Raw genomic sequence first — 23,711 nt, forward strand, 5'->3', positions numbered from 1 at the left:
CACTCCACGCCATATTCTGCAGGCTGGAATAGACCCGCCCCAATGCTTGTTATCAAGGAAGGCTGTCCTGATGCCTCCCCCATCTTGGGGGAGGAAGAGGGCAACCATTGCTTGTACATTTCATCCCACTTTGATTAACTAGCTAATCTCAGACTTGTCCCAGGTTTATCTAGTAAATTTTAGCTCATATTTGGGCACAGATTATTATAATGCTCCATTAAAAAAGGGCTTCATATATAAAGTGTCACCAACAAACCTTTTCTCTTCACTTAGCCCAACTATTTTATCTGGTCTTCTCTAGAATAATATTTCCCCAAACATGCTTTTAAAAGATGCTACATATGAAAGTGGTCTGTGGTTAAATAAATCTTGGAAATACTAGGTTAAATACACTTAATCAAGTTTATTTCATACAGAACTTCTCAGAGCCTCTAATCCTTTAAAGGCCATTGTGAGTTTTCACATGGGGTGACTGTAGAGTGAATCCTTTTGTAAGCATCCTTGCCCACAGAATGCATGAGCAGTAAAGATTATGGCTCAAAGGGACATGTTTTAGAACATGTTTCTTTAAAGATTAATGGGCAAAGTCTCACGAAAAATTATATCTATAAATTAAGCATGCAGTGATAAAGGCTTTTCTTAAAGTTGTGACAATGAGAATACTGTTTCTAGTTTATAGCAACAAACATACAGTAGCTGAAAACAATGGTAAGTCCTTTCTCTGACATGATCTAAGTTTTCAAAACAACTTACCTTTGGGGAATTCGTGAACTGAAAGCTCCAGAGATGGAGCTGCTGCTACACACAACTCCAGAATTTAAAATGAAAATTGCCCGTGGCTGTTAACGCAATGCAGATGCGGGGGAGGAGGTGGGAGTGGGAAGTTGGAGGGGGGCGCATGCAAACACACAAGAGCTCTGTGGCTGACCAGGGATGGGGCTGATCCTGTGGGAGGATGTAAGTTTCCATTTGTTTTCAAATGTTGGGCCTTGCTTTGCTTGTACTAACAGGAAAAAAAAAGTTACAGCTTTAAAGTTTTGGTTTTTGCTATAACATAGTATACCTTATTATAGAATCTTGTGGGAAATATGCTGCACGGATGTTAATTTAATCATTAATTTTCCTCTTTTTTTTTTTTTTTTTCCCAGAAAACTGCAGACAAGAGTCAAATATAAAAAAGCTGTCATTTCTTGAGGCTGGAGAATAGGCCAAATGAACCCTGAATTCTAAGTCTTAACAATTGAGCAATAATTTCTCTCATAAAGGTTGAAAAATTTTGGCTCTTTTTACCAGACAATAGCTTGATTGCATTGCTAGGTTTCTTGACTTAAGGAGCAAGAAGACAATGGCAAAAACAAATGGGCACAGAAGAAAGCTCTAGGCTGGAAGATAAGGCCAGGATATGTAGGAAATTAACAGGAAGGCCACTGAAGGTGCCCTCAGGCTCTAACTCCCAGTGGGCTGGGGGGCGGGGTGGGGGGGCGCGGGGGAGGGGGGGGGTGTTACCTTCCCAGAATGACTGAGGTAAAGTTATAGGAGAGTTCTGTAGACAGTTTTGAATGAAAAGTAAACAAATACAGCTCAATTCTGATATAAATTGCATTCTTACTTAAGGATAGAATGTGAAGTAATTGTATTCTTGAACATTTAACTAAAGTAAACATGCTTGAACACCTTCTTTGCCAGACACCATGCTAGTAGGCATTGGGAATTCAACAGCCAGCAAGACTCCTGGAGAAACTAACAAACAAACAGCCATTGACGCCCCTAAGTGGGGAGCAACACAAAGGAAATAAAGAGTGTGTTATGATGATCCTAACAGCACTCTTAGATGGTCATGGAAGGCCATTTAGGAGATGACTTGGAAGGTGGGGGGGAGAAGGATGAAGAGTTAGATATCCAAAGAACTAGGGAGTAAAGGCTGTAGAACATTCCAGGCAAAGGGAATAGCAAGTGCATAGACCCAAGTTATACAAGAGTTTGACATCTTGTAAAAATAGAAAGAAGTCCTGTGGGGTTGAAACAACGAAGAGAGTTCCAAAAGATAACACTGCAGGGACAAGCAGAAACCTGATCCTGTAGGACAGCATAAGACATAGTAAGGATTTTACTCTGGGCTAATGGGTTTGGACTTTTGAGCTCCAGAACTGTAAGGGAAGAAATATGTGTCGTTTTAAGCCACCGTGTTTGTAGTATTTGTTACAGCAGCCATAAGAAATTAATACACGTGGGAAGAAGATTATCTGAGTTTACCCGTACTCCTAAACCGCCAAGAGAAACAGGACTGTTAAGTGATCGGGGCCACTTAATCCATAACATAGTGGATTCATCATCGAGTCAGTGTCTGGTGCTCAGCACTGTATGTCTGAGAACTCATTCTCCTCGGTTCATCAGGCATGATCAGATTAAGGAGGATGCATGCATACTAACTTAAGTCACAAGAGAGAGACATAAACCACAGCACAACAATTCATTGGCTTATTCATGGAAGTAGAAACACTAAATGGGTCCACTTACTCAGATACCAACAGCTAAATGTTGCTTGATCTTGCTTGGGAATTGTAAAGCCAGAATGATGGCAATGGGCTCATCTTGATGCCTAATGTTACCAAATCTCATAGCCTGCTGCGCTCATCTCCATGGGATGAGAACATTTACACTGGTCAGACGGGTCTCTTCCCTCCTGATTATGTTGGGACGTTCTGGCAAATTTTGACTTGTAGGCACTACCTTTCTAGAGTCCTCAAAGATCATCAGGACCCTATGTTGGCAAGATTCCCTCCAATGTACCACAAAGATTCAATGTCAGTTTACCTCATCTTATGTAGTCTCACCAGGAACACATACTCTACCTCATCATTCACTCACTGATTCATTCAAGAAATATTATTCAGTACTTACTAAGTTCCAGACATTGTGCTAGGGTTTCAGACACAAAGATAAGTAAGATAAAGGCCTTATTTTCTTACGGTGTTTCAGTGGATTAAAAGTTTCCGCGTATTTCTTCTGTAAATAGCTGATCTCATCCATGTCTTGTGATTTCATGGATTCCATTTTTGCAGAATAACATTTCCTTACCCTCATTGCCAAATTTAGGGATGGTCCCATTGAGGACCTGTAAAACAGTCAAATCAGTTCAATGAAAAATCCTGTTAGGGCTTCCCTGGTGGCGCAGTGGTTGAGAATCTGCCTGCTAATGCAGGGGACACGGGTTCGAGTCCTGGTCTGGGAAGATCCCACATGCCACGGAGCAACTAGGCCCGTGAGCCACAACTACTGAGCCTGCGCGTCTGGAGCCTGTGCTCCACAACAAGAGAGGTCACGATAGTGAGAGGCCCGAGCACCGCGATGAAGATTGGCCCCCGCTTGCCACAACTAGAGAAAGCCCTAGCACAGAAACGAAGACCCAACATAGCAATCAATCAATAAATAAATCTTTAAAAAAAAAATCCTGTTATCTGGACAATTTTAGTCATGTCCTATTTTGACTGTTTTATCTAGGCATTAACATTTCACTAGTCTAGTGTGACAAAGGGCCTAACATTTAAACAATCTCAATGATGTTAACATTCCTATGAAACAGAGAAGAGATGGTGGTGTCCACCTGTCCAGTTTGCAAGGAAGGGATTTGTGTACTGGGTGGTCCCTTCCAACTCCTAGTTTTACTCTATGATGATTCATATCGTCATTGAGTGCAACTTAATTTTCTCAAGCCCCAAACTCAAGACTATTAAAGAAATCATAAAGTCATAAGCATGCCATTCACTCTAGTTTACATACATAATTAATTGCACATCTAACCAATAAACCTCTGGTTATGGAGCTATAAGGGTTTTTCATCATCACTTCCATAGAAAGACCATGTTTGGTAAACTTCCCTTCTTGGTTTGTTGCAGTATAAATCAAGTTTGAAAGTTAATATAAACTGGATACTAGGATAAACTATGAAAGACTAGTGGAGGAGTGATTTTTCTGTGTGATCTAGAACAAGTCACTCACCTCTTGACCCCAGATTCCCTGTTTGTAAATGTTAGTTAAATTTTATGTTTTTAGTTTTCTCAGTTCTAAAATTCCATGATTCTTCGAGAATCTCTGGAAAATATCACCACAAAAAGTTAAAGTTCTTTTTATTTGTAAGGAATCAGATCCATTTTATGGAAACCCTTTAGAGAAATTCCATTATGAGTAGTTTATCAAGAGGCCGTAACTCTACAGCAGATACTGTCCCTGCTCTTATGAAGCTAACTGTTTAATGGAAGGGAGAGGCACCATTAAATACAGACTCACAAAACCCACCACGACTTTTATGAAACAACTTGTTAATTTCAATTTTATACTTACAAAAAGACAAAGAGAATAGGCAGTGGGGAGGCAGGAATGATGCCTGGTCCCCCCTCGCAGAGTGCAGTGAGAGGTCACAGCCAGCAAGAACAGGTCAGACTGCTCTTCCCTGCCATTATTGATAACAGCAATGGACCAAAGGCTTCAGTTAACAAGGTCAGTCTGTTTGGGGAGAGTCAGACCATCTGTCCAGGCCATGTGCATGAGGAGGAAGGCCCAAGTCAGTTTATTGAGGCCTTGGCTCTCTATAGGCTGGGGCCCTTCTCTTGGAAGTTCTGGGCCGCCCTCTCCAGGGCATGTAGGGGCCACGGGGACAATACCGGGGAAAACCCCTATGGACCACAGGGGCCCGCTGCTGATAACAGGGTTGGGGGAAGGGGGGCCTAGGCGGCTGGGGACTAAACATAAAGTCACCATCGAAAGCAAATTCTGTCTGGGTAGATGGGGGAATATCTGAATGGAAATGGTTCAAGGAGAACTGATCCGATTGGAAAGGACGGTCTGAAGGAAAATGGGCATCTTGGGGACAGACTAGGAACGGGGGTGTCACCTGGTGAAGGGGGATGGGAGGGGGGTTTGGGAGCAGGAGTGGGAACTGGGGTGGGTGGGGAGATGGCGTGGGGGGCAGGGGGCAGCACCCAGGCGGAGGCAGGGGTCGGGGCGGAGGAGGGAAGGCCGGTTGATCTCTGCAGGCCGGGAACTGCCTCTCAAGTCTCCTGCCAGGTCCTCCCCTCGCGGGGCCATCCTTGATGCACTTGCCCACGGGGTCGCGCTGGGGCAGCTCCACCCCCCAGGCGTCGGCCACGTGGGCCAGCAGAAGCTGGGAGAGATGCCGGTGCGCGCGCTCGTTCCAGTGCACTCCGTCGGGCTGCAGGTACTTCCCTGTGTGGCGGCGGAAGTGGAAGTGCAAGTCCAGCACATCGAAGCCGTGCTTTTGGGCCTCGGCGGAGCTGTAGAAGTTGGCCTCAATCACGTTGGTTTTCAGGCCGGAGGCCGCGGGTCGGAGCTCGGGCGGGAAGAAGCCGCTATTGATGTTGTTGCCCACGGGCATGGCCGTGTTCCAAACCAGGAGGCACGACTCGGGCAGCACCTGGCGCAGGCGCCCAAACAGGCTCTCCAGGTTCTGCAGGTAGTTCGGCCAGGAGTCCTCCCCGTACCTGGTGAGGTCCCAGAGGCAGGAGTTCATGATGACCAGGTCCGGGTCGTGCTCACCCGCATGCAGCTCCTCCAGGATGGCTTCGAGGTAGTCGGAGTACACGCGCGTCAGGAAGTAGAAGCGCACCAGGTGGTGGCCGGAGCGGAACTGGCGCACCTCGCGGTAGTGGGTGCCGTTATGCATGCGGCCCTGCTTGCCCCCGTGCACCAGCTCGTCCTGCTCGAAGCTGTACTCTCCCTTGGCCTTGAGCTGGCTGAGTGTGAGCAGGCGGTCCTTCTGCAGCAGGAGCACCAGGTCCTTGTACACGGCCCTCTGGACCGAGTCCCCCAGGATGACCACGAACTTGTTGTGGAGCAGCTGCCGTACTTCGGAGGCGAGCAGGTGGACCATGACGCCCGGGACGCGCCGCCCAGCTCCTTCCTTTCACTCGGTGGGTCTGCGGATGGCTAGGACAGAAGGAGAGAGCGTATGGGAAGGACCCACCTCAGGCAGGACGGCTGGGGAGGGCCCGAGGACTGGGATGGAACTTTAGCCTGGGGCACCTGCAGGGCGGGGCTCCACTACCTTCAGCCCGGAAAGAAGGGAGCCTGGAGCCAGAAGCCCTGGTTGGCCTGGACGCATGCAGTTTCTGCCTGAGACATAACTCTGAACACCCAGGAAACCCAGGTTCTACCTGGCCAGGAGGGGCCCTGCCCTCCCGGGCTGGAGGTACAACCACAAGATACCCCACCACCCGCCTGGAGGCAGCCCGGAAGTCTGACAACTGGAGAATGGTTAGGCAAATTTTGCAGCTGTTAAATACTGAGGATTATGATCAAGCAGAAACATGGAGAGTGTGATATACACTGTTAAGTTGAGGAAGTTACCATATGTGTGCCCCATTTCCCTGAAATGGTATAAAATAGATATGCATAGCTCACACTGAAAGAAAATAGGCAAAAACCAGTTTTTAAGAGGACAGTAGGATTATGGGTGACTTGCCTCCCCCCTCCCCTTTTTGTAAATATACTTTATATAGTCTTAAATCAATTTTACTAACTTAAAAGGAATTTAATGAAATGCAACAGGCCGCAGAAAGGAAGAGCACATATGCCAGGTCAGAAAACATTATAAAAACAGATTTCTTTCACAAGCGAGCAACTGTTTCATATTAATGGGACTTGTAAGAACTAAATAAAATTGGAAATAATTCACATGTGTTTCAGCTGTAATATTCTTTGTGTTTCATTTGAAGGAGATCAGAATATGCCACCCCCAAATATGCTTTGGCATAAGAAATATTTTAGCTAAAGGCCACTGAGAATCAATAGATACAGGAAGAGTTCTCTGCCCTCCCACTATGAACCTAAAAGCAGGGCATAAATTTCCTTTTGAGGAAGGTGCCCCTTCCCCCAGCAAGGAGAGAAGAGGCAAGGAAGAAGACAGTGAATTGTCAACCCCGAGATGAGTCTGCATAAACAAACCTCACTAAAAGAGCCCTTATTTTCCAATAGTACCCCCATAAATCCCTTCCCCACAATTGATCATCCCTTGAAACTCATACCCTTTGTTCTTTGTTAAAATGGTATATAAGCCCAAGTCTGACTGCTCCTTTGAGTTTCATTGCTTTTCTGTGAACTTTTAGGCACATAAATATTAACAAAAATTGTGTGCCTTTTCTCCTGTTAATCTACCTTTTGTTAGTTTTATTCACAGGGCCCCAGACACTGAACCTAAAAGTGTAGAGGAAAAGATTTTTCTTCCCCAGTACACTGAATAAAATGTCACAAGTTGTGAAACTTGTCTTCAGAACTTCAGATCGAGTTTATTTCAAGCTGCCATTTGCGCCATATCCACTAATGAATAAAAGGTGGAAACACACTAAAATACTACTGGCAAATCTCACGTGGGGAGGAACATGGCATCCACTTTGCACACTTACACAGAAGCTGTTAAAATCTGCTGTGGCTTGATATTCGTAGGCTCTCATGCATTAGTAAACATTTTAATAGGTGTGGCGGATAGCCATTATTAAATTACACATCTGGTTTTTAAAAGCTATACTATTTGTGGTTTTAAATGGGTAGGAGTACAAAAATAAAAACCTGAAGATGGATAGAGTACAAAAGTGCTCCACGAAGAGAACAGTTTAAAATATTGGCTTATATGAATCTTCACTTAAATGTTTTTGCTATCAGATAAAAAGCTTAAAACTAGGATTTTGCTCATTGTGATACAACAAAATAGAACAAAATTAAGCAAACTCCAGATCTCCTTGGGGCTCAGGCATGTTCACTTGTTTATATTCATTTATTCATCCAACTCACACTTACTAAGCACTGACTAAATGCTCCACACGGAGCATATAAAAATGAGTAAAACCTGGTCTCGCCCTTCAGGAGCAGATCAGATATATTCATTGATAACTGTAATAAAAAGTTGAGAGCGCTAAGTACCATGAAAATAGAATGAGCAGGTGCGGTAGACTTTCAGGGGTCTTTGTGAACAGGATTACTCTACCCCAGACCCAAGTCTCCAAAGTGCAAAGTGAAGGGGAAAACCTTTCCCAGTGTTTTCAGGGCTCCCATGCCACCCCAGCTATAGGTGCCCTCTCTGGGCTGGATTCTTGTCATATTCTGTTCTAGTCCCCTAGAGCAGCGGTCCCCAACCTTTTTTGGCACCAGGGACGGGTTTCATGGAAGACAATTTTTCCACGGACGGGGCAGGGGTAGGGAGATGGCTCAGGCGGAAATGCGAGCGATGGGAAGCGATGGGGAGTGGCAGATGAAGCTTGGCTCACTTGCACGTCACTCACCTCCTGCTGTGTGGTCCCGTTCCTAACAGGCCTCGGACCTGTACCAGTCCACAGCCTGGGGGTTGGGGACCCCTGCCCTAGAGTAGAGGACATCATCCCCTTCCACTGGAGTTCCCTCCCCTAGGCTGGCAGATGTGATAACCCAGAGCTCCCTCCTTCAGTGGTACTGTGTTTACGCGACCCAATGCATTCCTTCTCTGAGTAAGAAGTGCCCTAGATCTGAACTCACAATGTGAGTCAAATCCACTACTTAAAAGCTGTGGAAAACGGAGGCTCTTAAATATACTGGTGAAGAGCATTGCTTTTAGAGCCACACTATCTGGGTTTGAATCTCAGCTCTTCTATTTGCTAGCTCTTTATCCCTGGGCAACTTATTTAGCCTTTCTCTGCCTTAATTTTCCTCATCTGTAAAATGGGACTTTCAGCACCCACTTCAGAGATTTGATCTGAAGATTAAATATAAAGTGGTTAGAACAATGCCCTGACAAATAGTCAGCATGAATGAGTTATTATTCATTGAGCGAGTTTCCGAACACCCGGTTAATCATCTGTAAAAGGGGGGTTACAATATTTGTGCTGTTTGTCTAGCAGGGTTCTGTGAAGATAAAATGAGAAGAAGCAAGTGAAAGATTTTGAATAAAGCAAAATTAACGTTTATTGAACAGCTACCAGATGCCAAGTGCTTTGTAAATGTTATCCGATTTGTGAGAAGGTTCTTATTCTTTCCATGTTATAGGGAAGGATCTTGAGGTGATGGAGCTAAGATTTAAAACTACTGATGGCAAAGCTTGTCCCTGTAGGAGACATCCCTTAGAGCAGAACCCCTGCAGGTCAGTCTGAATCCAAAAGCTTGGCTCACGTCAGGGAAATATTTGGGGGCAAGATGGGAGAAGAGTGTTTCAGTGTGCCTTTAAACACAGGCAGGTAATCCTTTACTCTGCCTGCTTGGGAGAGGGGGTCCATGTGTACTTAGGGGGTTGGGGGTCAAGTGAGGATATAGATATATCTCATCCCATACCTTGATCTCAAGCAAGAGACATGCAAAACTTAAAAGACCTGGATTTTAGAATAACCAAAACAAACTTCTACAGATTTCAGAGTCTCACAGTGTTTGAGAAATTCTGGCTGCCCTATATCCTGACCAGTGAACCCAATCCACCCAGATGCTGTTCCAAGGGCTTGGAGCCAAAACCGGGCAAAAATGTCCGCCTAAGAATTTCTTATTGTTCTTCTGCAATGGAACACGCAGATTGGACTGTAGGAAAGAAGGGAGGGGGAAATGACTGGAAAGAAGCATTCCAGTTAGAAGCTGAAACTGAAAGGAAATTCATGAAATTCTTGATAAACTTCCTGTCACAACAGAATTAACAAATCAGACATCCTCAGGACTATCACTGTGGGAAAAAAAAATCATTTAAAAACTAAGATGCCAAGCATTAAAAACAAAACCTAACAAAAACAAAGTGATTTTTTTCAGAGGTGTGAGTGAAGAATAATTTGGAGAGCTCAATCTTCTCTGGTCTGGAAAAAAAAAAAAAAAGGTTGGTAAGTTCCATTTTCAAAGCTTTTATTTATAAAAATGAAACAAAAAAAAGGGATTTGAAAACAGATCAGTGTTCTTTTTGGCTTAAGGGTTTTTCTTTGCCTCAAATTTGCAAAACTTATTAGTTTTGGTAGCTATTTTATAGATCAATTGACACATTCATTCATTCATTAAGGAATTCATTGAGAACTAGATATTGTGCTAGGTGCAAGGAGTAGGTATTAAAAGGCAGTCTCTTCTCTCAAGAGGAGGGGTAAGAAAATGGACACATACAAATATCAAAGGAGCTAACAGCTAGAACTGATGTATGTAAATGAAATATCAAAGCCAGTAGGAAGAGTCAAAGGGGAGGGAGGAGATAGATGGATGATCCAATGCAATCTGTGATTCCAGCCTCAAATTAAAATCGATTTTTTTTTTCAAAAATCGATTTTTAAAAGAGTTTTATGATGATTCCTTAAATCATAATTATAAGTAGTTCCATGTTTTTCTGTTTTCAAAGTAAAATTTGGGCTTTGGCTAAAGCTCTGACAGAAATATACATTAATAATGGCTACTACTATAATAAAGTACTTTTAGCCATCTTGCTTAGATTTCCATTTGCGGATAATTGCTTTTTTAATAGCTTCATAAACCGTCACTTGTAAATCACTGACTATTGCTTTATAACTATCACAAACCAAACACATAGCATTGTTTTTTATTAATCAATGTGTTGTAGAAATTAGTTTAGTTTTTTTCTTTTCCTATTGATCTTTAGTTAAAGGAACAGTGGCAAAGATATAGAGGCCAGTTACTGCGGAGACCCTGCAAAGAAGTCTTAAATCACAGAGGTAATCACTAACAATTAGGACGTTGTTTTGATTAGTTGTAGGAAGTACTTCTAACTAGTTTAGAAGTTTCTTGCATATGACTAACCGTCTTAATGCAACAGTGTACTAGGAATATAAATAGTTCATTTCCTTCTAACTGCATTTTTGGTGATCAGATCTATGTTTGAACTACCCAAGATCCCCTTAAACGTTAATGGAATAGATGGTACAAATAAGAAAATGATTTTTCGTGAACTCACCTATATAGCTTACCAGTTCTCGGTATTTGTTTAGTTTTCTATGTGGAATTTAAACTGGTCAAAAATTAAATTGCGTATCATGTAAAGTTTCCAAAGGAAAGAGAAAAGCAAAAGATTCAGACTTCTCTTTGGGAAAGCAAACTTCTCTTTTCTGCAGATGGGGATTCTCAAGAAATTGATCTTTTGATTTGGGGCAAGTCAGTTAACATTCTACTCCTCTGTAAACACAAAAATGGGAAAATAATGCAGGCCTATTATGTTAAAAAGTGGTTTTAGGAGAAATTTTTAAAGATACATGAAAGTACTGTGAGACACCGTGATAAATAAAGCAATAGAAAGATGATTTCCAAATATTAGCCATTGGAAAGACCGATTTTAATCCCACACCCCTCACCTCTAATATAGGCCTCAGCTCTGCAGCCCATTAATTAATTCAGTAAAAATTTAGAAAACACCCGTGTTTACCTGGGGCTGTGACAGGTGTCATTCTGCAAGTTTGGCTCACATCCCCCAACAACTCTCACGGTTTCTCTACGCCATCCCAACACCTATGTCATATGGCCTGTATTTCTCACTTGGCTATTCAGTTAGTTCTTATACACCACAGCTAAAATCTCAGAAACATGTGGCATAAATGGAAAATTGAATTTAGATTAATGATCTTCGAACGTTTAGATTAATGTAACCACAAGTTTTCCTTGTGGAGGCAGGAATCACTGTGGACATATTCCGTTTGTATCTGTACAATCCTCACCAGGCCACAATCTTAATTTGTGATTCTTTTGCAATAAAGTGTCAACAGAAGAATTTCACACATTTGAAGAATTTGAAAATTACCAAGTTTAAAAATCCTTAAGGCAGCATATGTTTCCCATAGTAATAGTCAAATATAAAAATTTCTTATGGATTATACAAAGAAACGCAGGGGACATCCTTTATGAATGAAGTGCGGGTTCATAATACCTGATATGCAGGTAACTTCTAAAAAAACAAAGATAAACTATGGAGCCTTTATCCAAAGAGCCCCATTAAAAAAAACCCAACCAAACAAACAAAAACCTTGTGTTTTACAAAAGGACCTCCTGAAGTAAAAAATCAAAGCAATTCATAGAAACAAAATATGTACAGCCTATGACGAACTTCCACATTCTGGTCTCGAACCATTATTTAAACCACACTTGTGGGAATTCCCTGGAGGTCCAGTGGTTAGGACTCCAAGCTCTCACTGCCAAGGGCAGGGTTCAGTCCCTGCTCGGGGGAAACTATAAAATCCCACAAGCCACGTGGTGAGGCCAAACAAAACAAAACAAAACAAAAACTACATTTGCTAACTCCCTACCTGTTAACTCCTCTAACAGGAATGAAAGATACTGGCAGGCAGTGACCTGGCTTTCACTTCCAGGAGACGACATAGTCAGGTGTGGACTCTGGCCTTGAACAGCTGTGTGCTCTTGGGCTGGCTGCCCACTGCCCTGAGCCACGGTTTTTTTCTGGTGTCAAACGGGGGTAATATCCGCCATTTCACTCAATAATAGTGAAGGTGAAAAGAGATCAAGGTCAGCGTCCATCAGAGGCCTAGGCCAGTGCCGACGTGCATCAGGCACCTTTAAACCCCCCGCACAGCAACCCCTCCCTGTGGGGAAAATGCTGAGCCTGAAGGCAGCAGCTCGCTCTGGTTCCCTCCCTCAAACTTCAAACCCACAGCTCCCCGTTCCTCCCTCCCAAAGGGGCAGAGCTGTACCTCCTCAGGTGTAAAGGTGATCCCTCAGCTCAGGTGGCTGGTCCTCCTACATCCTCAGGCACTTTGCTCCAGGAGGTCCCCCGGAGAGGGGAGAATTATGCTTTCTACGTTTCCTTCGATCTCCTGGGGCTGGCTCCTTTCTTTAAACCTTAAACACATTCTAGTTTCTTGCTTTAAAAAAGAAAGGAAACGTCTTTGACTCCACCTCCAGGACAGTCCTATCTTTTGCTTCCCCTTCAAGGCCACTTTTTGCAAAGTTGTTTGAACTGGCTGTGTCTGGTCCTCACCTCCCACTCACTCCTCCTTTTACTTGATTTTGGCTTCCAACTCCACCAAAGCGAAGAAAAGAAACGTTTGTCAGTAAGTCCCCAGCGATTTCCTTGTTGCTCCTTTCAGGGACTACTTCTCGGGTCGTTATCACATCGGTAGCATTCCTAGCTCCTTGGGGCTGGGGCACCGATGGTGATTCCCTTCCACGACTCTGCCGGAGAGTCTGACACCCTGTTCTCCTGTCTCACCTCCCCCGGCGTCCTGTGTGAGTTTCTCTTTCTCTGGCCATCCCCAAACGTCGGTCTTTCTCAAGGCCCACTCATTGGCTCCTTCCTTCTTTTCTTCAGCATTCTTTCCTTTGGTGAATTCATCCACGCTCTTGGTGTCCATCCGTAAGATGAACATACACTCCTATTTGCCCCAACTTTTCTGGTTTACCTCTGCTTTCCCAGCATAATCGTTAACAGCGACCCTCCCCCTAAATGTCCCATTTGGGAAGGAAACAAATGATACAGTCCCCATATCAATTACTATTTGTATGCAGATGACTCCGAATTGAGGTCATAAAGCGCAGAGGCTGAGGGGGTGGGCCCTTGAGTCAGCCCCCAGGGTTTATATCTTGCTCCATCACTTACTAGCCTCTGAGACCCTGAGTAGAGTAACACTTCAGAATTTTTACCTATAAAACAGGAATACTACTATAGATTTCTTAAGAAGTGAGGGTTAAATGAACACATGTAAAGTCCTTAACATGAGGTCTACCATATTTTTAACGGGCTCAGTAAATTTATCTAGCCCAAACTTGTCTCCTGAGTGCCTGACATATTCTGGTGAGTAGAATAAGGTGAGTTCAGGTGAGTTCCAAGCGGGGGTGGGGGTGGGGGTGGGGGTGGGGGGGTGGGGGGGATGGGGGGTGTGTGGCAAGGAGTGACTTAGTCTGCGTGGGCCTCTTATCACTTTTAAATTCTCTAGATGCCATTATCCTCCCATCAAACTGTGGCTGAATTCCTAACATAATTCTCTTGTGACCTTTGAACCATCTCCCTAAAGGTAAATATTGATCATCCGTGGGAATGATGGCATATTTTGCTGTGCATTTTCAGAGAACTGCTATGTAATTTATGCTTGCAACACCAGCCGGGGATAACTAGGTGGAAACAAACTGCTTCTAAAACGCTTGGGTCAGGTCATTTTTATTTTTCATGACTGTGGCCATTTCCACTGTTCGTAAAACATCAAAATCCTTCAGTGACAGCCTGGATATAGATCAGTTCAACTATTTCTTGGCAATAAAAAAATAAGATGTAATTTTTGAAAATACACTTTAGGAAGGAGAATGTTGCAATATATTTTAGGAGGCTGAGCGCAGTAATCAATTTCAGCTGTTTTAGATTTTATGGTTAAATTTTCTACTTCCCATACATCTCTCTTAATCCTTAAGGAAGTGTGTTTCATGTTGATGGAAATACTTTCTAAAATGGGAGAGTTTTAATTTCATACGTGTTTTCTCATATTTCTCAATTTCATATCTTCACTTTCATCTGATACGCTAGCATAGCTACAACATTTTGCATTTATAAACTTTGGTTTTTAACCTAGGGTATGATCATTCCTTCCGTGCATCTCTCCAAAGCCTGTGGATGAATTATAGAGCTTGCGTATACCCAGAGGGCTTTTTCTTACCTCTTCATGTCTGCTCCGTGACTCAGCATTGAGCGTTCCCTAACCCCTTCTCCTACTGAAATTCTGTTCCTTCTTTAAGACCCAGTTTAGAAGACAATTCTGTCTGACAGCCTTTCCTAGTTTCCCAGACAGAAAAATCTCCCCTTCCTCTGACAGATGCCTCTATTTAGCACTTGGTTCTGTTTTATTCTATAATTAACTGTCCATGTGTATTTCTACCCCAGTACATCCCAGTCCTGGGTGGCAGAAGTGGGTCTCACCCATCCTTGTACCCCTCAGGGACCAATGCTTATCATCCATTGAGCATTTACCCTGTGCAAGGCCTATTCTATTCTCAGGACCTAGTGAAGTAGAAACTATTATTATCTCCATTTTATGGGTGCGTAAAGTGAGGCTTGGAGAAGTTATGTCAATCATCCAAGGTTGTACAGCTATTACGAAGAGGCAGTACTGGTCCCTTATGGAGAGTGAATCTACTGATTGATTAGATAAGCTTTAAGATTTCGTTTTGCTTCTTTAGGGAGGACATATGGCTCCAGAGCCCAGGCTTTTAACCTCAGCTATACAGATTTATTGAAATCAATAGGAAAAAAACAATCTTACCTAGGAAAAAATTTTGCATGTAGTTTTCCTTTTTATTCTCTGTCGAAAAACAAAACAAAGCAGGGCTGTGTGCACAGCTTTCAATTTTTCCATGTGAAAACAAGGCAGTTATGAAATCAACCTAGTTGTTTCCATCACTGATAGTTAGCTCTTCTTCTGAGTGGGTCAGTGGGAAAGTCAGTGCTGCACGAAAGCTACATTAATGTTTCAAATTTTTCTATTCTTACGTTGCCTACTGTAGATTCTAACTACTGTAGGTTCAGTGGCTGAGTAAAAAGTTTCCATGACTGAAAAGAGTGTGGGTGGTGGTGCTAATAATGACTAAACTGCTTTCAACTGATGAACAGGTTGGATCCTGAAAATTCTGTCTTCAGGAATGGCCACAAAAGCCCATTTAACCAGCAATGCGAACCCTAGGCTGAGTCAGCAGGCTGAGGGTTTCTGCCACCGCCAGGGCTCACTTCATCTCTGTGTGTTCAACCTTGAAATGGAAGAAATGGCCCCTATGTTTCTCTAGGGAGATTGCCCAGAAGAGCTTTTAAAATGAATATTATTTTATTATCGCTGTGGGTATTATTATTAACAATATTACATAGTATTGAGATACTAGGTGCAATAGTGTTTCAAGGGGGAACAGAGCTCTTGAATGGAAAAATAGGATTCTCAGAGCCAGTCTCTGTCTGCCCTGCTGCCTACCACCTCTCTTTGGTAGAGGGATCTGGAAGCCCTGGGCTCTCACTGCTTTCCGTGTAGATTTCCCCAGTTTCTTTTTTTTTTTTTTTTTTTTATGTTTTTCTGGGTCATGAAAAGGTTTTGCTCTTACTTTCAGAAAGCATTTTTTTTAATTTTGTTTTTTATTGGGGTATAGTTGTTTTACAATGTTGTGTTAGCTTCTACTGTATAGTGGAGTTCCCTGTGCTATACAGCACGTTCTTATTAGTTATCTATTTTCTACATATTAGTGTATATATGTCAAAGATTTCCCCAGTTTCAAGCCCAAGGCTGAGAACAGGAGGAGGGATGAGGTGCAGGAGGGGAGGGGGCTGAGGAAATGAGAATCTAGGCTGGAGAACTGAAGGCACTGGCTCACTTCTGACACCAGGCCTTTCCCAAGTCGTGCTTTCCCCCCTTGAGACCTGAGTTGGGACCGAAGAGTTTCTTCCTACCACATGCTCAGGAGAGCTCTCAGCTCCTCCCTTCTCCCTCAGTAACAAAACTAAGCCAACAGCACTGCCTACCTCAGGGTTAATTGTGGAAATGAAGGGAAATGCTCTGTAAACTCCACGATGTTAATTGTTGTTATTCTGAGTCAGCTCAGCCTATTTGGGGGATGGATTTAGCAGTTAAGGGAGCTTTCCAATGAAATCTAGTCTTTACCTTATTATTTACTAAGTTAACTTGTTATTTAGTCACGTTATTTAGTACCCACTCCGACAGTATGTTCAGTATGTATTCCTCTTAAGACCCGTATGAAATTGATACTTTATTCTCTCCATTTTACACGTTCGAAAGTTAAAAGATTGAGTCATCTGCCCAAGGTCATCCATTTTATAAAAGGTGGAGCTGGGAGTCATAACTGATGCCAAGCCGTCGTGCTCAACGACAACATACAAGATTACACAGACAACAGACATGTCACCTCCCTTCTCCAGTTCACAGCTGGCTGTTTCCTCGCACCGTACGCTTTTAGAGATTTAGTAGCTTATCAGTCACAAATCCTTATTACAAAATAATATTACAATAATAATAGTTGTCTCTTTAGGGCTCTTAAGTGGGAGTAGGGTGGAGTGGGCTAGGATGGTGATTTCTTCCTATACAAAGTGCCCAAGAAATGAGGATCCCAAGAAAGGCTGGTCAGAAATGCGAAAGTAACGCTTAAAATAAAATGGAAAAACTGGAAAGTACTTACTCATTAAAGTAACTGGTGATTAAAAAATGTGCCTCTCGGTTGATTCTAGTTCTTTTCCTAGACAGACTCCTTTCTCAGCTGGAGGTTGACGTGTCAGGTTGGAGAGCCCAGAGCCTGGGCTGCAAGGCAGATAAGTTCACCTCTGGGGGCTGCTCTGTTTGTGAGCCAGCGTCTGGGGAGAAGAGGCCATTTCTGGTGGCATCTGGGGCAAATGACACGAGTCAGCATTTACTTTCTTGCATTACGAAGTGGCAGACTAATGAGCGAAGCTTTAAGAACTGGGCAAATACACGAAAACACAAAGCGGTAAGTAAATCAAAATACAGCATCTTCCTGGAACTTGGCTCTGAGCTAGTTTTCATTTCACATTTCTCAGTAATTTGGGTGTAATGTATATTGACTCTTGCCTGGTTTCGTTCTAACAATTCAGACCCTGGGCTCTTATTACCCTTACTTGTGTGGTTTGTTCGCAGCTGCGAAAGCTATTAGAGGGGGGGAAGGAAGGAAAGACAGCGAGGGGACAGGAGGCAGAAGTGAGGAGAGACACAGGAAGTGATGAGAGGAAGATTGCTCCCTTTTCTAAGTAATTTTTTAAAGTCATAATCTTGCACTTTTGTGTGGGGCATTACAGTTTATAAACCACTTTCAAATCACGTCCTTTGCTCCTCCCACCCACTGTGGGTGGAAGAATAGACCATTCCACAGCTGCAGAAAGCAAGGGGCCTCAGCCACAGGCCTCAGGTAAACACAGAAAGTGGCAGAGCCAGGACGCCTTCTCTCCTGCTCTATTTGAAACCAGCAGGTGACGGAGGGGGAAAAGGCAAGTGGTCCTCTGATTGATTAGATAAGCTCAGAGCTTTGTTTTGTTTTGGAAGGACCTGATTTGGAAGAGGAGGAAAATCATATCACATCCCCTACAGATACCGAGACAAAAGAGAAGGAGGAAATAAATCATAAAAAAAGAGAAAAGGAAGTTTTAAAAGTTCTCCCCAAATGGCGAACCCTCTAGAGGTGTGTCAAACACTTTAGGATAGAGTGTGTCTCCACTACATTAAATGGTATAAAATACCTAATGAACAAGAGTAACAGATTCCAAAATGGTCCTGAAGTACGTGCCCTTCATGCCTCCATTGTTTTTCTTTCTAATGCTGTGTTTTAGGTAAACTGGCCGATAAAGCAACGCAGTTGTCTTTTCTTGAAAAATACCACTTTACTTCACTGACTACTCAATGTATGGCTTACAAATTAATCCTACACATTACCCATTGTTTTTATCCTCTTATCTATAGCCACAAATCAAATTATTTCACAGTTTTTCCATGGGTTTTAATACAATCATTATTGTGTCTCAAGGCAGGGCTGCATCTAGAACCCAACTGATCACTTTAGTATTTTGAAATTCAGAGTAGTCTGTGACATCACTTTGAAAACTTGCCATTATTTGATTCTAGCAATTCTATAAATGAGTTGCAAGTCTAACTTTAGTATTTTAAAATTCAGAGTAATCTATGACATAATTTGAAAACTTGCCATTATTTGATTCTTGCAATTCTATAAATGAGTTGCAGATCCTTCCAGTTTTCTAAATTCCAGCTAGTGTGTACTTTGTGAGAATAAAAGAACAATTTGGAGGATGACTAAAATTCACATAATTATCCTAAGACCAGAGAATAGAGGCGCTGTAATAATGCAAATGATAATCTTGCTTGTACTCTTTAAATTTAAAATGAATTTTTTTGAGACCAAGCAACAGATTTTCCACTGATTTTCTTACTTCCAAGAACTTATTATGATATATGGAGACAGTTATGATTGCTATTCTGGCCCCATTTCATGTTCCGTAGCTCAGTGAGCTGCCTTTCTCATCCACCAAACCTGGCTTTTTCCTAAAAAATAATGAGAACTATGCATGTATAATGTTTTACACTTAGAATGTGCTATCTCACAACAGATCCCAGTACATAAAGTAAGGCAAGCTCTAATTATTATCTTCACTTTGTAGCTGGTGAGACTGAGGCCGTGGGAGAGCTTAAGTGACTTAAATCCCCTCGGTGGATTAGCACAGGATAGAGTGCTTCTGACTGCAGGGGGTCACCGTCACTGCCCTCTGGGGGCCCGGGGAGTTGGGGGGCGGGGAAGGCCAGACAGGACACACTGCCCTCATTGTGATTCTTACATTTTGCTTATTTCTAGAAGCTATTTAATGCACATGGCACAAAACTTCAGAAGGTACAACTGGTATATGAGTGAGAAGTAAGTCCCCCTCCCTCTCTTGTTCCCTAATCCCTCATTTTTCTTTCTAGAAACAATACTGTCATCAGCTTCTTGTCTATTCTACCAGAAATATTCTATACAGATATTCTGTATCTCTCTGAAGTATTTTATTCTCTTTCTTCTTTCTGAAAGAGTCAACTTCCCTTTTCATTGAAGGCAGTTGTTTGGAAAGAATATGAACATCACTTAGAACTAATGTTAAACTGCAGAAACTGATCTTTGGTAAACTGATCATCCAGTATGTTCCAAACACTCAGATGTTTTCAAAAAACTCAAGACTCACAACAGCCTGTAAATGGAGGTGGGCCGCTGTCCCTGTGGTGTGGTATCCCATCTGGGGACCACTCAGAAACCCTGATCTTGATTTGTGATTTGGTGACTGCATGTCTGTTGATGGTGAGGATTGGAGCCAGAGCTATAATGCTGTGAAATAAAGTGAACTGTCAGATCACTGGCTTTGGGGCCACACAGACCTGGGTTTGAAACCTGATTCTGTCACTTGTAGCTGCATGTGTAGCTGCATGTTAACTCCTCTGTGACTCTGTGATTTTCTCATCTGTGAAACAGGGATAGAAATAAGCACTACAGAGATGCAAGGATTAAATAACAAAAACAGACAAGAACCAGGTACACGGTGGTGTATAATAAAATATATCTGTATCATTAACCATGGCTCATTTATTCATTCTCTCTTTCACTCATTCATTCAAAATAATCGTGGTAGGCAGTATTAGAGGTGCTAGGGATATCGCTGTGAATAATACGGAAAAAAAACCCCAAAACCTTGCCCTTATAGAGTTGACATTTGGGCTGAGGGGAAGCAGACAATTAACAAGTAAGTAGAGGGCTTCCCTGGTGGCGCAGTGGTTGAGAATCTGCCTGCCAATGCAGGGGACACGGGTTCGAGCCCTGGTCTGGGAAGATCCCACATGCCGCGGAGCAGCTGGGCCCGTGAGCCACAATTACTGAGCCTGCGCGTCTGGAGCCTGTGCTCCGCAACAAGAGAGGCCGCGATAGTGAGAGGCCCGCGCACCGCGATAAAGAGTGTCCCCCGCTTGCCACAATTAGAGAAAGTCCTCGCACAGAAACAAAGACCCAACACAGCCATAAATAAGTAAGTAAGTAAATAAATAAATAAATAAAAAGTAAGTAGAATAATATGTTAGATGAAAGAAAAGAGGAACATGATTGCTGCATGGGGAGGACGTAGGGACGGTGGGTTGGAATTTTAAATGGTGTGGCGACAGGGTTCATAACACTGTACCCTAGAATACAGCACCTCGACACGCTAAATATTTTAAGCTGAAAGAATGTGAGAAACAGCAGGTACTGGAAGGACTCTGATGGCCCCTGAAGCAGGTCCTAAGACCCTGTGTGGGAGGGGCCCTCTCTATACTCTTAAGAAAGGAGCATCCTTATCTCGGAAGACAAAGGGACTCTGAGAGGAATTCCAACAAACAGGCCTTGTTAAGTTCCCTCTGTTCACTGCCCTTAGCGCTTACCCTTTGTCCTATCAATCTTCATCAAACCCAGTGTGAAAACACTCAGGCTGAACCTTCCTTTAGGTCTTCATTTCCTTTGGAAGGCTACTTCATAGCTTTTCTCCTGTTAATCTGTCTTTTGTTACCGAGACCCAGCTGAGAACCAGAAGACAGAAGGGACCAACAGCATCCAGAGGGAGCTCACGGAGCAAACCATGTGGAAATCTGTGGGGAGAAAGCTCCAAGCAGAGAGAACAAGAAGGAGGCCAGCGTGACTAGACTGAGTGAACAAGGGAGGGGGACGCGGGAGACACACTCAGGGAAGAAGGGAAGCAGATCAAGGTCATTGAAAGGACTTGGACTTTTATTTTGGGAGCCATTGTGCAGGGTTTGAGCAGAAAATCAACACCACTTTAGTCTAGACTGTCTGGGGTAAGAGGGAAGGAGGGGGACCAATTAGGAGGTTATTGAGTAAGGCAGGAGTTGAGCCTTAAGGTGGAATGACATTAGCCAAGGAATGAGAAAGGGTCAGATTCTGGACATATTTTGAAAGTAGAGGTGGTAGGATTTGCCTGTGGAGATTAGATGGAGTGTGAGAAAAGGAGGCAAGACAAGGCTAGCTCCATGGCTCTTGGCCTGAGCAACAGGAGGGATGAAGTTACTGGATGAAGTTACTGAGATGGAGAAACTTGGGGAGAAACAGGTTTGGGGGTGGAGGGCTTGTTCTGTTCGAGATTCCTTTCATGCATCCATAGTCATTTGTGGAATGGGGATCTGGAGCTGAGGGGAGAGGACCAGGCTGGAGATAGCAGTTTGGTTTGGGTTTGGATGCTGTTGCCAATGGAGACGGTGAAGCTAGAGAAGAAAAGCGGTCTGAGAATTGAGCCCTGGGCGCTCCACGCCTGGGAGGTCAGGAAGAGGAGAAGGAACCTGGAAAGGGACTGAGAAGGAAGAGTCGGTGAAGCAGGAAGAAGAATGTGTGAGGTCCCAGGAGCCAAGAGAAAAACATGTGTCAAGGGAGGACTCCAAGGAGGGATGGTCTGAGTCAGAGATAGCTGATAAGTCAAGTGGCATGTTTGGCCATTGGCAGGACATTGGGAACCTAGACAGAGTGGTGGGGACAACTGCGGGTTAGAGTGGTTAAGAGAGAATGGGAGGAGAATTGGAGGCAGTGCCCCCCTCTAGGAGTTTTACTCTAAAGGGAAGCCAAGAGAGAGAAGTCAGCTGGAGGGGAAGTGGTGGTAAGAGAGCTTTTGCTTCTTTTAAGATGGGGAACAATGGTAGCGTGTTTGTATGCTTACAGGAATGATTCAGTAAACAGGGAAAAACAGATACTGCAGGAGAAATGGGGAGAATTCTGGAGCCGTGCCCTTGAGTTGGCGAAAGGGATGGGCTCTAGTGCCCAAGTGGAGGGCTTGGCCTGGGTAGGAGCGTGGACGGTTCAACCAGAGAAACGCCAGGGAAGACGCGTGATGTGGAGGTGACAGCTGGTTGGGGTTTTCCTGATTGCTCTTTTCTCAATGAAATAGGCAGCAAGGTCCAGGTCACCAGTTGAGAGTGAAGCTGGGGGAAGGTGAGATTAGAGTTTTGAGGATGGAGAAGGAGGTATGAAATTGTCATCTGCGGGATAAAGAGGCTGCCATTACTCAACAGCATGGAGGCCCACTTAAAGCTGGGAGCCCTTATTTCGACTGAGGATGCCCAGCACGGGTGGTCAGTTTTCTCTAGTCTGTTTTCAGCCAAGTGGGTGCAGGTGCGGAGCAGGCAAGGATGGTATTTAGTCGGATTGGGGTTTTGCCTTTCAGTTTCTATTTATGTTAATGTGCCATTAGAAATTTATAATTTATTTTAAACCATGATTTATTTAAAAGCAAACTCACAGAAGCGAAATATAATTTAGTGAAAAAGTATTCTGAATATAAGGGCAGAAATGATGGTTCCTTTAATATTAACAACTTTTTAATAGTTCCAGCCACAGATTAATTTAGACTTATCTTTCTATGAGCCATTATCATTATAGCCACATTTTCTATTTTAAGGAACACTTATTTTTCTTATCTTCTTGGAACTGAGTGTTTCAAGCAGGCCAGAAATGAACCCACTAAATATTTACTTATAAATGTACTTATTTCAGCCAGCTGGTGTGTGTTTGTGTTCAGATCAATGCCTGGTTACCTTAAAAAGAGGACCAAATTTGGCAAATCACAAAAAATATGTGTTTTCTTTGCTGTATGACTTGAAACAGTACGTATTTTTGATCTTTTCTCTTTAGAGAATTTGCATTTCGCACTTTCAAGCACATATGAATAATTTGTTTCTTTGGGGGCACAAAGTCTTCTCTGAGAGTATATTAAGAATTTTGGCTTCCCTGGTGGCGCAATGGTTAAGAACCCACCTGCCAATGCAGGGGACACGGGTTCAAGCCCTGGTCTGGGAAGATCCCACATGCCGTGGAGCAGCTGAGCCCGTGCACCACAACTACTGAGCCTGCGCTCCACAGCTACTGAAACTTGTGGGCCTAGAGGCCGTGCTCTGCAACAAGAGAGGCCACCACAATGAGAAGCCTGCGCACCGCAACGAAGAGTAGCCCCTGCTCGCCGCAGCTAGAGAAAGCCCGTGCACAGCAACAAAGACCCAACGCAGCCAAAAATAAATAAAAAATACATAAATAAAAAGAAAAAAAATTTAAAAAAAAAAAAAAGAACTTTGAGACTGGATCAAAACTTCTCATGAGCTGAATTTAGTAACTGGACTCAATTCTGCACTAATTCGGTATATGCAAACTTCTGTGTTGTACAGGAGCAAGGCTAGAGTTGCTAGAGTTTGGGAGGTTACAGGCTGGCA

The 23,711-nt window shown here is 43.3% G+C and overlaps 1 protein-coding gene across 3 annotated transcripts in view; it reads right to left on the reverse strand.

Annotated features, from left to right (window-relative positions):
* Nucleotides 1-4,290: 4,290 nt before the first annotated feature.
* Nucleotides 4,291-23,711, reverse strand: part of PCED1B (PC-esterase domain containing 1B) — a 143,599-nt gene continuing 124,178 nt past the window's right edge. For all 3 annotated transcript variants that reach the window (XM_057557576.1, XM_057557579.1, XM_057557577.1), the window contains 2 exons: nt 17,113-17,314; nt 4,291-5,943 (listed from right to left, as the gene is read on the reverse strand). In XM_057557576.1, coding sequence (XP_057413559.1) covers nt 4,568-5,887 — 1,320 coding nt within the window. In that variant the 5' untranslated portion in view covers nt 5,888-5,943; nt 17,113-17,314 and the 3' untranslated portion in view covers nt 4,291-4,567. The remainder of the gene's footprint in view (nt 5,944-17,112; nt 17,315-23,711) is intronic.

Source organism: Balaenoptera acutorostrata, chromosome 11 (assembly GCF_949987535.1).
Source record: "Balaenoptera acutorostrata chromosome 11, mBalAcu1.1, whole genome shotgun sequence".
Lineage (NCBI taxonomy): Eukaryota > Metazoa > Chordata > Mammalia > Artiodactyla > Balaenopteridae > Balaenoptera > Balaenoptera acutorostrata.